Source organism: Perognathus longimembris, chromosome 7 (genome assembly GCF_023159225.1).
Source record: "Perognathus longimembris pacificus isolate PPM17 chromosome 7, ASM2315922v1, whole genome shotgun sequence".
In the NCBI taxonomy this organism is placed as follows: domain Eukaryota; kingdom Metazoa; phylum Chordata; class Mammalia; order Rodentia; family Heteromyidae; genus Perognathus; species Perognathus longimembris.
This window is the reverse complement of record NC_063167.1, coordinates 79,131,030-79,146,771: the sequence shown is the minus strand read 5'-3', so window position 1 is coordinate 79,146,771 and position 15,742 is coordinate 79,131,030. Positions and strand designations below refer to the sequence as shown.

Genomic DNA, 15,742 nt, shown 5'->3' with positions numbered 1-15,742 from the left:
TATAATAATATAAAATTTTAATATATTAATAGTAAAAAATAAATGAATGACTTGTTTGGGAAGAAAAATGCTTTACAGGGAGCATTTCAGGTTAAGCTGTTATTTGCCACTACAGGTGCTTAGAGCAACTCATCTATTCCAAGAATGGCTCACTCCCAGAGTCATTCACCTGCCTGAGTCTCACAAGGTAGTTAATGGCTCTGATCCCAGATACATGTGAGGCTGAGACAGGAAAACTGTAATCAGATCCAGCATGGGCAAAGTTAGCAAGACCTTTTCTAAAAAGTGAAATACAGAATCAAAGAGGCTAGAATAACTGCTTAAGTAATAAAGCACATGCTTAGCAAAGGTCCAATTTCCAGTGATAAGAAAGCGGGCAGAGAGTGTTTAGTATCATAAACATTCTCTATAGACTGTCACTCGGCAAAGTCCACTCCAGGTCCTGATTGCAGCCCACAGAATCAGTGTCTGAATTTTAATGAGATCTACAAATGACCGCATATGAATTAATCTTTAATATCCTAGGATCTTGCTCATGCTAAGCAAGTATTCTCCTACTGATTCATATACCCCAACTCTAAAAATATGTTAAAGAAAATACCAGTCAGCCACATTTCTACTATCAGATATTTCTATTACGAAAATGAATAGGCTTCGGCTTGTCAGAAGTTAAAATTAAATTACTCACTTCAGGAAGGTATGTAGAGTGCAATTTGCTGTATGAATAAGTAGATCTTGTGTGGTGAATCCAGCTGGCAAGATACAGAGAAGCCACATCTTGAGGGGTCAAATTGGGAGTCTGTATTAGAAAACTGGCAAACGCAGGCAGACTTCTGTCCCAAAAACCTACAATCTTGTGAATACACTTAACACTGAGAGCCATGAGAGCAGGAGAGGAAAGAAAGAGTAGAAAAACAGTGTTCATGTCTCACAGTGGAATTCAGAGTTTCAAGAACTGACCTCAGCCATGTTCAAGATGATGCTTTGGTTTCTCACCTGCATTCTATGGTTTGCATGCTATGTAGTACCCAATTATATGGAACACTAATAGTGAACCAAGCTTTTTAGACCCCAGACCCAAAGTCTGGGAGTCTGAAGTTATGTCTAGCCACTTGCCTGATGTGCCAAATAAGGTGACATGGTGAATGACAGAAAGAAGATAAATTACATGGCCATGGAGTACATCCCTTCAGTCATCTTCAAAGGTACAGACATTGGCTTCAGGTTAAATAGGTAGAATTAGGGGCAAGGACTGAGAAAGGTATACATAGTTAAAACAGGCTCTGATGGTGAGTATGGCCTGGTTGAACATTAGCTCAGTCTTGATTAGTACTTAGAGGACATTTGGAAATACTGTTTTATTACTGGAACAGAACTAGAACAAGGTGGTCTCCTGAATTGGAGGCTGTTTTCTTTATGTTGAAAAGAAGGGACTGCCTGTTAGAAGGACAATTTGCCTTCCATACAAGATGCTTATTTCTTAAGGTATAAGGTGATTGCAAAATCATTGCAACAGAAAGTAGCTCAGATTCAAAGTTGGGAGACCAACAGGACACAGAACAAGCATCTTTTAGGTTGCCTCTTACAATATTGTAAGATAAAGAGAATACAAGAGGTGGAAAGGGGGGGGGTGGATAATCCTTACTTTAGGCCTAGCTATGTTCTTATTTTGCATAAAAATACCATATTTTTACTTTTGACTGTTCCACCCCTGGGCTCAGGCATAATTGTGCCAAGTTTATGGGTTAAGAGAATTAATTGCTTTCAAATCTTCTTCACACTGTCAAAATCAGGATTGACCCATTAAATTTCACTATTCATTCATTTCAGAGTAGTTGTAGATTTATTTTAGCAGCTGGTTTCCAAACATAGTCCTGATCATTTCACAAAGTACATAACATGATGTAATTTTCCAAATCTGATTTCTTGTGTTCATATTGTGGACTAGTTTGAGATCATAGCAAAAGCATATTCATAAGCATGTTCTGTAAAACATAAGATCTTAGAATGAACAAAGAGGATTAAGTAAAGCATCCACTGATATTTTACTGCTAAAAATAAATTTAAAGATACAAAAATCCGTGGAGGGAATTTTAATGGTATTCTTTATAATTGTTCAAAAAAAACAACCTATCAGCTCTAAGAAAGTTATGACAGGCCTAATTAATGTTCAGATTCTTCCTTCTGAGAAATAACTTCTTTTTTAAGGTAATTGGGCTGCATTCAAAAGTGTTCCTGTTTGTATTACTACATGCTCTTTCTTACCTTGTAGGAACAAACCACACTCAATATAGGAAATGAAGGGCTTGTTTTGTTTGCTGTGTGGTTTTACTTTGTTACTATTTTTAGTCACCATATACAAGTTAGAAGGAAAATAAGAACAAACAATTTCCATCTAGAGGCATTGTTTGCAAAAATATCATATTAGGATTTAAGATAATTTGATCAAAACATTTAGAATGTTTATCTGGTTTATGGGATTATTGAAGGAAAAGATGATGCAGTTACATTTTTAAAAAGATTTTCTTCTGTCAGTGTCTGTATCTAGCTCATATTAGATTTCATGGTTATGAATCCTGGCTCCAACCTTTTCAGACCATGTGGCCTGAAGTCAGTCATTTCTCCAACTCAGCAAAATAGGGCTAAAAATTAAGCATACTTCCTAGTGTTATTTTGAAATCTAAATATGAGAGTGCATTATCATATGCATGGAGAAATGTTTAATACTGAGTCTGGTCTATGACATATTAGGTATTACATTGTTTTATTCTTTTTTTTTTTTTTTCCAATCTTGGAGCTTGAACTCAGGGCCTGGGTGCTGTCCTTGAGCCTCTTTGTGCCCAAGACTAGCAATCTACCACTTGGACAATAGCTCTACTTTTGGCTTTTTCTGAGTAGTTTGTTGGAGATATGAGATTCACGAACTTTTCTGCCAAGTCTGTCTTCAAACCATGATCCTCAAATCTCAGCCTCCTTTGTAATTAGGATGATAGGCACCCAGCTACATTGTTTCATTCTTTTTTTTTTTTTTTTTGCCAGTCCTGGGCCTTGGACTCAGAGCCTGAGCACTGTCCCTGGATTCTTTTTGCCACTTGAGTCACAGCGCCACTTCTGGCCATTTTCTATATAGGTGGGACTTGGGAATCGAACCCAGGGCTTTGTGTATACGAGGCAAGCACTCTTGCCACTAGGCCATATTCCCAACCCCATTGTTTCATTCTTATTTCATCATCATTTAGATGATTTTGAATGATGATGAAATAAGAATTCAGTCATTCTCCATATTTTGAAATGTAAAATGACTATATCTCCATAAAACCTAACTAGAAAATAAACGTTACAATACTACAATTTATATCCTTAGCTTTCCTTATATAAAACAGACTCTTCATACTTTCATCTCTTAATTCCTTATCCCTCATCTATGTCTCAATACACAAAAGGAAACAAAACAAAGCAAAACAAACCCATCAACATCTCTGCTGCCTAAATAAAGTATTTGCTTTTCAGATCTGATGTTCCCAACATTTCTTACATTTTTTCTTGGTGGTATTGAGGTTTGAACTCAGAGCCTTACACTTGAAGGGCCTTTACTGCTAAGCCATGCCTTCCACTTTCTTCACACTGGTTATTTTGTTTGATTTTTTTTTTTTTTTTTGGTGCTAATCTGGGGACTTGAACTCCAGATTTGGATGCTTTCCCTGAGAGCTTTTGCTCAAATCTAGCACTCTACCACTTGAACCACAGTACCACTTCTGGCTTTTTGGTGGTTAATTGGAGCTAAGAGTCTTACAGACTTTCCTGCCCAGGCTGGCTTCAAACCATGATCCTCAGATTAAAGCTTCCTGAGTAGTTAGGATTTTAGGTGTGAGCCCACAGTACCTGGTGAATCTAATCTAATTTTTAACAGCTGTACTGAGGTATAACTGACATGCAATAAACAGTGCTTATTCATTTTTTAGATGTATGAACACCTGGAAGACCATCACCACACCAGATTAATGTATGCATTCACCATTCTCCTTCCTCTCAGCAGCCCCAGCCCCCTGCCTTCCATTGAACCATTATGCCTAGAAAACAGCCAAGGGCATAAAATATATAGATTTGTTGACAAGTATTAACAAGTGAATCCTTTGGAAGAATGTAACCTTAGATTGATGTGGGGACTGCTCATCCTATCTTGCCTAGGTATGCAGTGCTATTCAGAATCAGGACTTCACTGTGATTGAAGACTACTGCACTGGCCTCAGAGCCCTGCTTTACCTGAAGAGCATTGAGGAGCTACAGGACTGGGAAGGGCAGAGTCCAGTCACTGTGAGTCGCCAGAAGGGGAAACCAGTTCCATGCCTTGCAGAGCTCACAGGAAAGGTATGTGCTTGCCTCTCTGCTGATATCCTTGTCTGCTTTTGGCCTTCCTGTTTTCTCTCTCACACAGGAAATGCGGTGCCTGAGATGTGATTTTTCACCAATGGAGTCACACTGAAGCAGTGTTGATTACAGTTATATGGCGGGTCTGTGAATTACCTTTTTAGAAAACCGATATAACACAAGGTCATATAAAAGAACAAGATTGAAGTTTGTAGTGTAAAGTGCCTCTCGATTCTTGCTGACTATAGTGATGACAGGCATTGTTTCCAGTGGGGATTGGGGATTTCTTTATTCTTTAACAAGCTCTGGAAATTATAACATTGCCTTTCTATTTTGAAGAGAATCAAATCACTGGAGTCCTGAATAATATGATGAAGAATTTTTTTTTTAAATTTAAACCTAATCAGTATCTTTTGTAACTACCTCTGCTGTGTGGTTAAATCTGGGCTCAAAAGGTTATATTCTTACTTGCTCACTAACTGCTATTTTCTGAGAAATATACACTACATTTACATTTTGTAGAATACAGTGATTTCAGAAATTCTTTTCTAAAACAACATTTCAGCATTTTGCCTTTGTGTTTCTTTTGTGTTATTCTAAATAGACAAGCATTGTGAGAAGACATTTCTTGATTCCTGAACAAGGGGAGAAAAAAATGTAATTCTTGGTCTTTTCAGCTTGTCACTACATCAATAATTAACTTTAAAAAAGAGAGAGGCAGTATGAAAAGATTCTTTAAGGAAGCATTTAATAATTCAAATGAATCTTAACTTGAAACAGGTCACATGAAAAAGAATGGAAAACAAAAACCTTGGGTCCCCTGCTTTAGACAGTGGGGAGAGAGACTTAGCAAAATTCAGAGAAATATCACATCACTGGCTGGTTTTATGGGAACTATCACTGTCCTGTTCCTAGAAGATAGCCAAAAATAAAGCATCCTTGAAGAATGTTATGTGTGATTGCAAGTCCAATAACAAAAAAAGAAAGATGAAAAGTAATAAAAACCTTACTATGTGGGTTCCAGGAAAATGTCATGATAACTAACTCCAGGAGTGGCAATCAAAAAGAAAGGCTATGACATTAATATTTATAATATTGTAATTAGCAAGACAGTGCCTAAGCAGCATTATTAGTATAACTAATCATATTATCATAAACTGAGTCTGCAGTATTCAGACAGTACGTGTTCTTGTCTTCGTCAATGGTTATCCATTGATATATATCAATAAATATCCTAACATTATTTATAACTAAAAAAAATCACAGGTGACATTATACTCACTCAGTATGAATACGTCAAGGAAATGATTTCTTACATGATAGTTTATGATGATCTATAAAAGTATTGTTTCAAATAGGGGTCGTTGCATGTGAGCTGAAATATAAGTAGCTGCACTGAGCTGTAACTGTTTGTCTGTAAAGGACTTTCACTATCATTTCTAAACTTATGTATTCAAATAAAAGATGAATAATGATGGGAACTCTAAGGCTAATCACGCAAATGGAAATAAATTTCCCAATAATGTCATTCTAAATTCAGACTTTATTTTGATAAGTCTAGCCTTCATTAAAATCATGAGTATAGTTTTCAACAGTATCAACTGTTCTAAAAACAGAAAAAGATTTTTCCTATGTGATTATATATCATTGAATCATTTCTCAACACAAACAGATATTCATGTTCTAGTTTTGTGCCCCTGGTTTGTCTGGTGCAGGCTGATGTAACTAAAACAATAAGTAAAATCTCCTTTCAGTTAAAATCCCTAGTAATAAATTCTAATTTCAGTGTTGCTGATGTATATATGTATGTTGTGTCTTTGTGTCCATGAAAGTAATTCATATTACATTTTCCTCATGTAAAGAAGAGTCTGCTGATCTTCACACTTTACAGAGACAATGCTTTAGAGAAAGTGAGATAGAATGCATACTTTCTTTTTTTATTAGAAAGACTCACTAGAAGTAACTGGATCGTTTAGAAAAAGAAATTTTGTTTGGAAAGTACAATTGTTCCTTCCTTTAATCTATTACTCATAGATAGGGCTAGAATAAATTACAATAGACATTTAGAAGCAATCAGTTGCAAGGCAGGGTTTGATGAGGAGGAGAAAATGAGACTTCAATGGTGGAAAGATGAATTTGGCTAAGTTAGACAGACATACCAGTATCTCTTTCAAATGATGAGCAAATTTTCTGTAATATCCTTATACTTAATTCACTTATTAATTAATTATAATCCTTGAGCAATATTTTTATGATAGCTTTCAAAGGATAGAAAGGTAGGTGTTTATAATCACATGGAGCAAAATGTTTTAAATCAGTTCTCACAAAGTCTGAGCAGAACTTAGCAAGAGCACTCATCAATTTCCCCACACCTCACCCAGAGCAGCTGATCTCCAAATATGAGCTGTCAATAACCAAGGGTTATCTTGTGACTAAGGTAGATTCTCTGGCTGCACCCACACATTCATTTCAATTCATTGGATCAAAGCTACATCCCGGAATCTGCATTTTCCCATTTGGAATATGATAAAAATTCACGAGAGTCTGCCACCAATAGGAATGAAAACGAGATCAAATGAGAAAGCTAGTGATGAGGAGTACACAAAGTTCTCTTGATGGAGAAGCTAGCAATGAATGATTTTGAATTGGAAGAGAATGAGACACTGGAGATTACCAAATGAGGGACCTATCACTAGGACAGTTGTTGCTAACAGTTAAGAGAAACTGCTAGGTAGATGTGATGTTTCACTACTTATTCTCTAGTAACTCAGGCAAGTCACTTAATATCCCAAAGCCTGATTCTAACTCTTTAAAAGGAAGATAACCTAGTCAAGGGCACAATTCTTCATAATCAATCCTGAAAAACAACACATGCTGAAATCAAAATGTCCCGGTTTATCTCATTCATTAGAAAAACTGACCTGAACTGATTTAAGTCAATTTCTAACCTTTATTTCTTTCTCTTAGAGAACATTTACATGTTTACTGTGGCAAAACTAATGAATTTGATCCCGGGTTGCTGTCCAACACCTCTGGGGAGCTAGAGGTGGGAGTGATCAGTTAAATGGAGTTTATGGATCATTTTACTCTTTTCACAACTCTGGTTTGGTGGACAGGACTCTTGGGATTTTAAATCAGAGACTGTAAAAAGAAAAGTCTCTAAATGAAAATAGAAACCTTGATGCAGAAATTCTTCAGAATCAGACACAACATTTATTTTAGTGATAGAAAAAAATACTATTTGGTATCTTCAGGTACAGGGAATAAGAATTTGTTCAGGAAAGATAAGAGAAATCAGACAATATTTGATCTAGCAAATTTTGCATTCAGAAAAGCATGGAATGTATACTTTCATTGTCCTGTACTATGGGGTGGTATAGTTGCAGATTTTCTAAAACCAAAAGCCTTGGAAGCAAGGGAAAGAACAGAAGCCCAAACCGACATTCTAGTGTATGTCAGTTTCTCCTCTGCTTTTCCCCATTTCTGGAAGAGTTCTGCAACACTTAAAGGAGAATTTATAAGCATGGCCTTTTCTGCAGGTTATCTCTTCACCTTAACACCAGAATTAATTTCTCCTTCTTTTCTAGAACCTCCATTATAACAAGGATCCCATACAGATTGAATCACTATCTGATTTTTTCTGCTCTGTAGTTATTCATTTGTCTTATCCATTTTTGCCTCCCATTAAGGATTTCATAAATGTTGGTTGATTAGTGAGTAAATGAGCAAATGAATGTTATTAAGAAGACAACATGGCAGGGCACCAGTGGCTCACACCTATAATCCTAGCTACTCAGTAGGCTGAGATCTGAGGATGGCGGTTTGAAGCCAGACTAGGCAGGAAAGTCTGTGAGACTCTTATCTCCAATTAATCATAGAAAAAGCCAGAAGTGGTGCTGTGGATTAGATGGTACACATCACTAGCCTTAAGCAAAATGGAGCATTGGGATTGTGCCAAAGCCCAGAGTTTGACACCCAGGATTTTCAGAAGGAGGAGGAGGAAGAGGAGGAAGAAGAACAGGAAGAAGAAGAGGAAGAAGAAAAAGAAGAAAGAAGAAGCAGAAAAAAGAAGGAGAAGTAGGAGGAGGGAGGAGGAGGGAGGAGGAGGAGAGGGGAGGAGGAGGAGGAGGAGGAGGAGGAGGAGGAGGAGGAGGAGGAGGAGGAGGAGGAGGAGGAGGAGGAGGAGGAGGAGGAGGAGGAGGAGGAGGAGGAGGAGGAGGAGGAGGAGGAGGAGGAGGAGGAGGAGGAGGAGGAGGAGGAGGAGGAGGAGGAGGAGGAGGAGGAGGAGGAGGAGGAGGAGGAGGAGGAGGAGGAGGAGAAAGGGAGGAGGAGGAAGAAGAACAAGAAAAAGAAGAAGAACAAGATGAAGGAGGAGGAGAAAGTCATGACGGTGGTTTAATTTAGAATTAATAGTCATTGACTCATCAAGACATAACTTTTTCCATTTCATCAGAAAGGAAGACTTGAACTTCAATTCTATTTTGTGTAGGAGCCTAGTTTAGGAAAAGAAACGAATAGAAAGAGTGAAGCTGGCAAGTAAATAAGTTCTAAGTTTGTTTTGGCAAATGTTCCCATCTGACCAGTTTTTTTGGGAAACTTGGTGGCATTCTGTGTGCCATTGTGCCAGCAGCAGAGCAGGTGAACATCTGGATGAATGTACAGATCAATCACTATTTACTTTAACATCTATGTACATTTCACTTCCTCTGTGATGCTATCTCTGACTCTCTTCCATTATGCTCTGGAAAGTTGAATAACTTCTTTCTCCTTTCTCCCATGGTCATTTGTTTATATAACCAGAATTGTTAATATACACAATCATCTAGTTACACATCACATTGATTTGTCCAATGTTCTGTCTCATTTTACACATTTTACGACCAGATATTGTGTTTCATTTTCAAGTACCTAGCACAAGACTACATGTTGATAGAATGTAACTAAATCAACACTGTAAATCTGCACTGTTCTTATTTATAAGAAAAAATAAAAACAGAACTGTAGTTAAAATTTCAATGGCTCTAGCCAACATTTTTGAACAAATGTGCGAAAATGCTTTCAGTGGATATTAAAGCATGATTAAAAACAAATCAGTGATATTAATTAGTGAAAGTAACTACTGTTTATTGAAAAAAAACTTTCCTCCAGATCAAATAAGAAATACTGTTTGACAAGAAACTCCTGAATTGATTTCCAAAGTGGTTGTACCATTGTGTATTTCTACTTCTGTGAGAAAGTGGTTAGTTCTTACACTTTCCAGTCAGCATGTAACATGCTCAGGCTATTAGTTTCACATGTTTGTATGTATGTATAAATTTCTCACTGAGATTTGAATTTTTATTTCTCTGGCAACAAATCATCTTATAAATAGTCATCTATGTGTCTTCCTCTCTCAGTGTAATATCTGCTCAAATCTTTCTTGCTGTTTTAAATTGTTTTTGCCGGGAGAGAAGAGAGTACTGGGACTTGAACTTAGGCCTGGGAACTGCTCTTTAGTTTTTTTGCTGGAAAAAAATCTAAGTTTAGAACTTTATGACTTGAGCCATAGCTCCACTTCTGACTATTTTGATGGTGAAATTCACATAATAGTTTCATGGACTCTCTTGCCCATGTTTATGTCAAACCATAATCCTCAGCTTGCAGCCACCTGAATGGCAGGGATTACAAGCATGAGTAACTGGTACCCAGCTTTTGGTTTGTGAGCTAAGGGTTCTTAAGAATTTTAGATATAAGTCCTTGGGTAAACAAAATAGCATTGTACAAAATTTAATACACATTCATAATAATTACCCAAGTTTATTGATTAATGAAAGGAGACTTAATCTGATAAACAGTATTCTATAGTTGGCATCATACGAAACATTGAAGGAAAAGTTATTTTCTCTTGAAGTTAGGAATTTCTACTTCATTATCTACCATTAAATATTGTTATTTCAGTCCTAACCTATGTAGTAAGAACATAATACGAAATAAGTGATAGCTGTGTTTGAAAGGCAGGATACAAACTATCCTTGTTTGCAGATGCTAATATTGAATACTTAGAAAATCCCAAGAACTAATAAAACTTAATTAAAGTGATAAACTTGATAAAAATTTTAAGATACAAAAAAAAAACATAGCGAAGTCAGTTATGTGACATGAACAGTGGGAATGGTAAATAGAGGAAATTAAATTTTAAGATGCCATTTCCAATACCAACTAAAACCATAGAAGTACTTTCAAATGAATTAAAATGTATGTGATCTCTACACATGGAAAACTGCAAAGGATTAATGAGGAAAACTTAAGGCAAACTTAAATTAATGGTGAAATATTTTAAGATATAAATTGTCTCTAAATTGTTCTGTATATAAACATCAGGATTCCAATCAAAATTCTGGTGTACGTTTTTATAAAAATTGACCAGTTGGTACTAAAATTTATATTCAAATTCAAGGAAAATAAAAATCAACAAAAAATATTAAATAAGAGAAAATTGGAGGATTTGTACTATCTGCCTTCAAGATTTCCTATAAATCTCTAGCCATCAAGCAAGTGTGTTTTAGTGTCAGCATAGACAAATAGATCAATGAAACAGATTGGAAGTCTGAAAATAGACTCACGTATATACACTCCATTGATTTTGTACACGGCACAAAAAACAATCCAATGGACAAAGGAAAGTCCTTTTGACAAATGCTACTGGAGCTAATTGGGGCTCATAATTTTAAAAAATGAATCTCATACCTACTTCACATAGGGAACAAAAGTAATTTTAAAGAGTTAAATTAAAAATTAAACTTAAATATTTTAAATAGTACGTTTAAATACACCACACATCCAAAAATAAGACGCTTTAATTTGGGGGCAGTATTACAGCTTAAACTCAGGGCCTAGGCACCGTTTTATAGCTTTATTTTGCTCAGGGCTGGGGCTCAACCATTTGAAGGACAGCTCCACTTCTGATTTTTTTTTTTTTTTGTCAAGGTGAAATACAGAGGGGTTACAGTTTCATACATAACACAATGAGTACATTTCTTATCCAACTTGTTACCTCCTCCCTCATTTTCCCTCACCTCCCCCCACCCCATTTCCCTCCCCCCCATGAGTTGTACAGTTAGTTTATACCATATACTTTTGTAAGTATTGCTGTTGCATTGGTTCGCCTTTTTATCCTTTGTCTCTCGATTTTGGTATTCTCTTTCCCTTCCCTAGTTCCAGTATACATATATACAATGTCCAGGGTACTTTTTGTTGCTTAATTGGAGAAAACAGCCTCATGATCTTTCCTGACTGGGCTGGCTTCCAACCTTGATCCTCAGATCTCAACTTCCTGAGTAGCTAGGATTGCAGAAGTAAGCGCCAGCATCTCCTTAAGACTTTTTTCAAAAGCAAATTTAGATTCACAGAACAATTTAACACAAAGCATATACCATTATATTCAATCTATAGTTTTTAGAACAAAATATAAGTGAATATCTTTTACTCATTCCTGGACAGAACACAAACAGCACTGCCCCCACAAAGGAAAACAATGATAATGCTTCGTCGCAATAAATTTCTGCTCACCAGAAGGTAATTTAAAAAAATCAGAGTGCCAAAAAATATGTGTGCTATATATTCTGATCAGAATAGATGTATAGGAAACATTAAAAACATAACCTGAGACAATGTGAAGTAATTTGATCTTATCAACCAGTACTGCATAGAGACTCTTAGAATGAAGAAATTACATCTTCTTTTCTCTCTCTCTATTGAATGAACATTCCCAGAACTCAAACAGAAAGAGATGAAAGTTACTTTGCTTCAATGTTCTATCCTCACAGTTATTCTTCCTGGCACCAGCAGACAGTTTACCATATGTTGTTAGAAATGTACATTTCTACCCTTTATGTGAGAAATATTTAAAATAGATAACATTATTACTGAGGATACTCTCTCTGACTTTAGCTAGATTACATAAGACTGAATGTTTTAATTTATGTTATAGAATAGGATGCCAGAGGTGGGAAGAGGAAAGGAGGGAGGGAGAAAGAGAGAAAGGTAGAGAAAAAGAGAATCTCTGAAAGTTCAATTTTTCCAAAATTATCAGATCAGCGTGTAGGGTATCATACATATTATATAGAGTTCTAAATATCCTTAAGACAGTTACCACCACTTATATTGAATGCTGACATGCCAAGTATCATATATGGGTAGGACAAACAAGAATTTTATAAATGATTACCAGTGTTGCTTAGAACCAAAAGAAGAAGAGGAGGAGGGGGAGGGGGAGGGGGAGGGGGAGGGGGAGGAGGAGGGGGAGGGGAGGGGGAGGGGGAGGGGGAGGGGGAGGGGGAGGGGGAGAGGGAGGGGGAGGGGGAGGAGAAAAGGAAGAAGAAGAAGAAGAAGAAGAAGAAGAAGAAGAAGAAGAAGAAGAAGAAGAAGAAGAAGAAGAAGAAGAAGAAGAAGAAGAAGAAGAAGAAGAAGAGGAAGTTGTTGATGATGATTTGGTACCACATTGCCTAGCTCCTGAACTACATCTTCTCTGAGTGCGGAGATTCCAGGAAGCAGCCAATTTGAGTAGTGAAAAGATCACTAATACTGAGAAAGCATCTGGAGTTGAGAAGTTCTCTGAGTTGAAGTCTAGACCTGGTGCCAGGTCAGTGAACTGGGTCCTTCCATATCCTACATTCCTCCATTTCCATAAGGGCAAATTGAGATGAGGATATGTATTTCATAGGTGCTTTGTGAAGACCAGAAATCAACTGCATTAAAAAATGTGGCAGGCAGGGCTAGGAATGTGGCTTAGTGGTAGAGTGCTTGCCTAGCATGCATGGAGCCTTGGGGTTCATTCCTCCATACCATGTAAACAGAAAAATCCAGAAATGGTGCTGTGGCTCAAGTGATAGAGTGCTAGCCTTGAGCAAAGGAACTCAGGGACAGTGCCCAGGCCCTGAGTTCAAACCCCAGGACTGGAAAAAAAATGTGACAGGCAATCAGTGCATAAAAGTCAGTATTATAATTATTTAAAACATGGAAATGGACACATAGACAAAAATGATTGATAGATAACTTTGCAGCAATACTGGATACATGATATATCTATGTGGATAATGTTGTGATAAGTAGAAACATCTGAGAAAATATTTTAGGAGCTGATATCTTCTACTTTTGGTATAGATTTTCCAGACGTTAAGTACATAATATATATTTATCAGTTTTCGTATTTCTATTATAATGTGATGCTAGACTTTTACTAGTTTAATCTAGTCAAAGCTTTGGATCCGATTTTTCATGTCTTTTGAAGCATCTTTTTTACATAAAGCTTCTAAATAATTTTGAAGCACACATTTTCCAGGTAAAATGGAAATAAATTAGTTAATTCTAGGCTTGAGAAGTAAATTACTGGGAGCAGTCCATCAGTCTTCCTAAAACAGGCAGAATAAAAAGAGAGTTACTGCTATTTCCAAATATCGAAAACTGAACCCAAACTATTTGGGGCATCTTTGATAGGAGCACCTCTTGTTACAAGAAGAGCTAGCTATGTATGCATTGCCAACAACTAGTTTGTAACTCCTATGTGCCTTCCCAGCTTGGTCCCAGCCACCCCAGGGGTAAGTTGGTTCATTTCACAGGGCAGCTGTAATCAGTCAGTAGCTCCTGCCAGGAGCCCTGTGTCCAGGGGGTTTGTGATGCCAAGCCAAGCCCAGCAGAAGTATGTGATCTGTTGTCAGTGCCTGAGTGGGCATGAGCATGGGCATGTTGCAGAACATGGCTTTCCATTCCCTGAATGTGCAGCGATGACAGGTCATCTGGGCCAAGAACCTGGCAGCAACATTCTTTTGCATTCCCAATCATAACAGCTGTGTTGTTTCAGTCCACTCTTGTGTGCCTGAAACACGACATGACAACACAAACATTTTCATTTTTTTGCCACCTTCCCGTGGGTTTCTTTCCTTCACTCACTATCCTTATTAAAAAAATGACTCCTCATTTCTCCTTACCATATAAAATTGATATCTAATTACCAAGCACAAGTGTAATTATTTCCTTTGTCACATTCATGAAACTAAGTGGTTAAGTATAATTCCTCATAGTTCATCAAATATAACTACTTTAATCAGAATGCACCTTATTAATATTAATTATATACTTAAAAACTTGTGTAAAAGTGATTTTCATCTTCAATACAACTTGAATTAGTTCTAATGTTACTTTTAAAACATGGGGAAAATTCGGATTTTTCTTATTTAGGTGGAGATTGAGAACTCTAAAAGATATCATTAATGTAAGCATAGAAATTAAAATTGGAGTTCAAATTCTAACCTTGACCTCATACCCTACACTCCCTGCTATAAATTCTACAAAATCAATAGACATTTATAGCAAACCAGATATCATTGTTCCTAATCATGGTTTTATTGAGCAAGCAAAATACCTCTTTGTAATTCTGAGCTGTATCCCTGAGACTGTACTGAGAAAAACATGAATTTGTTATATTTCTAGATGAGCCCAGATGACCACTTGAATAAGGAGAATATTATATTGAAGATTATAATTTTCTGGTAATTATCAGAATCAAAGGAGTCATTCTGACAATGTAGAAAGTCAAATGCAATTCTAATTATACTGAACTTTACCAATTTGTCTTGTAATCTAAGATTTGAGGAAATAATGTTAAATAAGCTTAAAGGAGCTTCACATGCTCTTTAAGATGAGTGGTTTAATTTACAAAAAATCTACAAAGTAAATCATAATTACACTTATTTTTTCTTATCAAAATGATATGGATCGTATCAAATAACTTTACTGGAATCTTAGACAAGAATGTCTTCAATACATTGAACAATTGGTATAACATTTGACCAAAAAAAGGTTGCATATTCAGATAAATTATTTGTTCCCTTCTTAGCAACCTGATCATTTTGTTTGATTTTCCACATTGAAATGTCATCATCTAGTTCCCAAACACTCACTGTAGTTTTTGCTATATGATAGTAGATCAGTCTTACTAGTGCCCCAAGTGCATACCTTGTAATAAGTCTGGTCTTTATAGTCACAAATAACTCTCTTAGATTGTGTCTGAGAAGATGGGACCACAGCCTATACAGAGAAGGTGAGTAAGCCTGTAATGAGAATCCTCTGATTTGCAATGGTGAGCACTGGGTATGGAGTCTCCTTGTGGGTTGAAGGGGCCAATAAACCTTCCCTCCCAATCCTCACTCTTCCAGGCCACTCTTGGAGGATCATCTCCCGCAAATAAAGATCCAACCTTTTGAAGATTTGTTGCCACGCACCTTTTAAATTTTTTTCTGTTATTGTAAAGGTGATGTACAGAGGTGTTACAGTTACGTAAGTCAGGTAGTGAGTATATATCTTTTGAAGAGTGTCACCCTTCCTTCATTTTCTCCCA

The 15,742-nt window shown here is 36.7% G+C and overlaps 1 protein-coding gene across 3 annotated transcripts in view; it reads left to right on the top strand.

The window, feature by feature from the left end:
- The window catches only part of Dpyd (dihydropyrimidine dehydrogenase), a 706,501-nt gene that overhangs the window by 594,260 nt on the left and 96,499 nt on the right, over nucleotides 1–15,742 (top strand). For all 3 annotated transcript variants that reach the window (XM_048352019.1, XM_048352018.1, XM_048352017.1), the window contains one exon: nucleotides 4,189–4,368. In XM_048352019.1, the coding sequence (XP_048207976.1) occupies nucleotides 4,189–4,368 (180 nt within the window). The remainder of the gene's footprint in view (nucleotides 1–4,188; nucleotides 4,369–15,742) is intronic.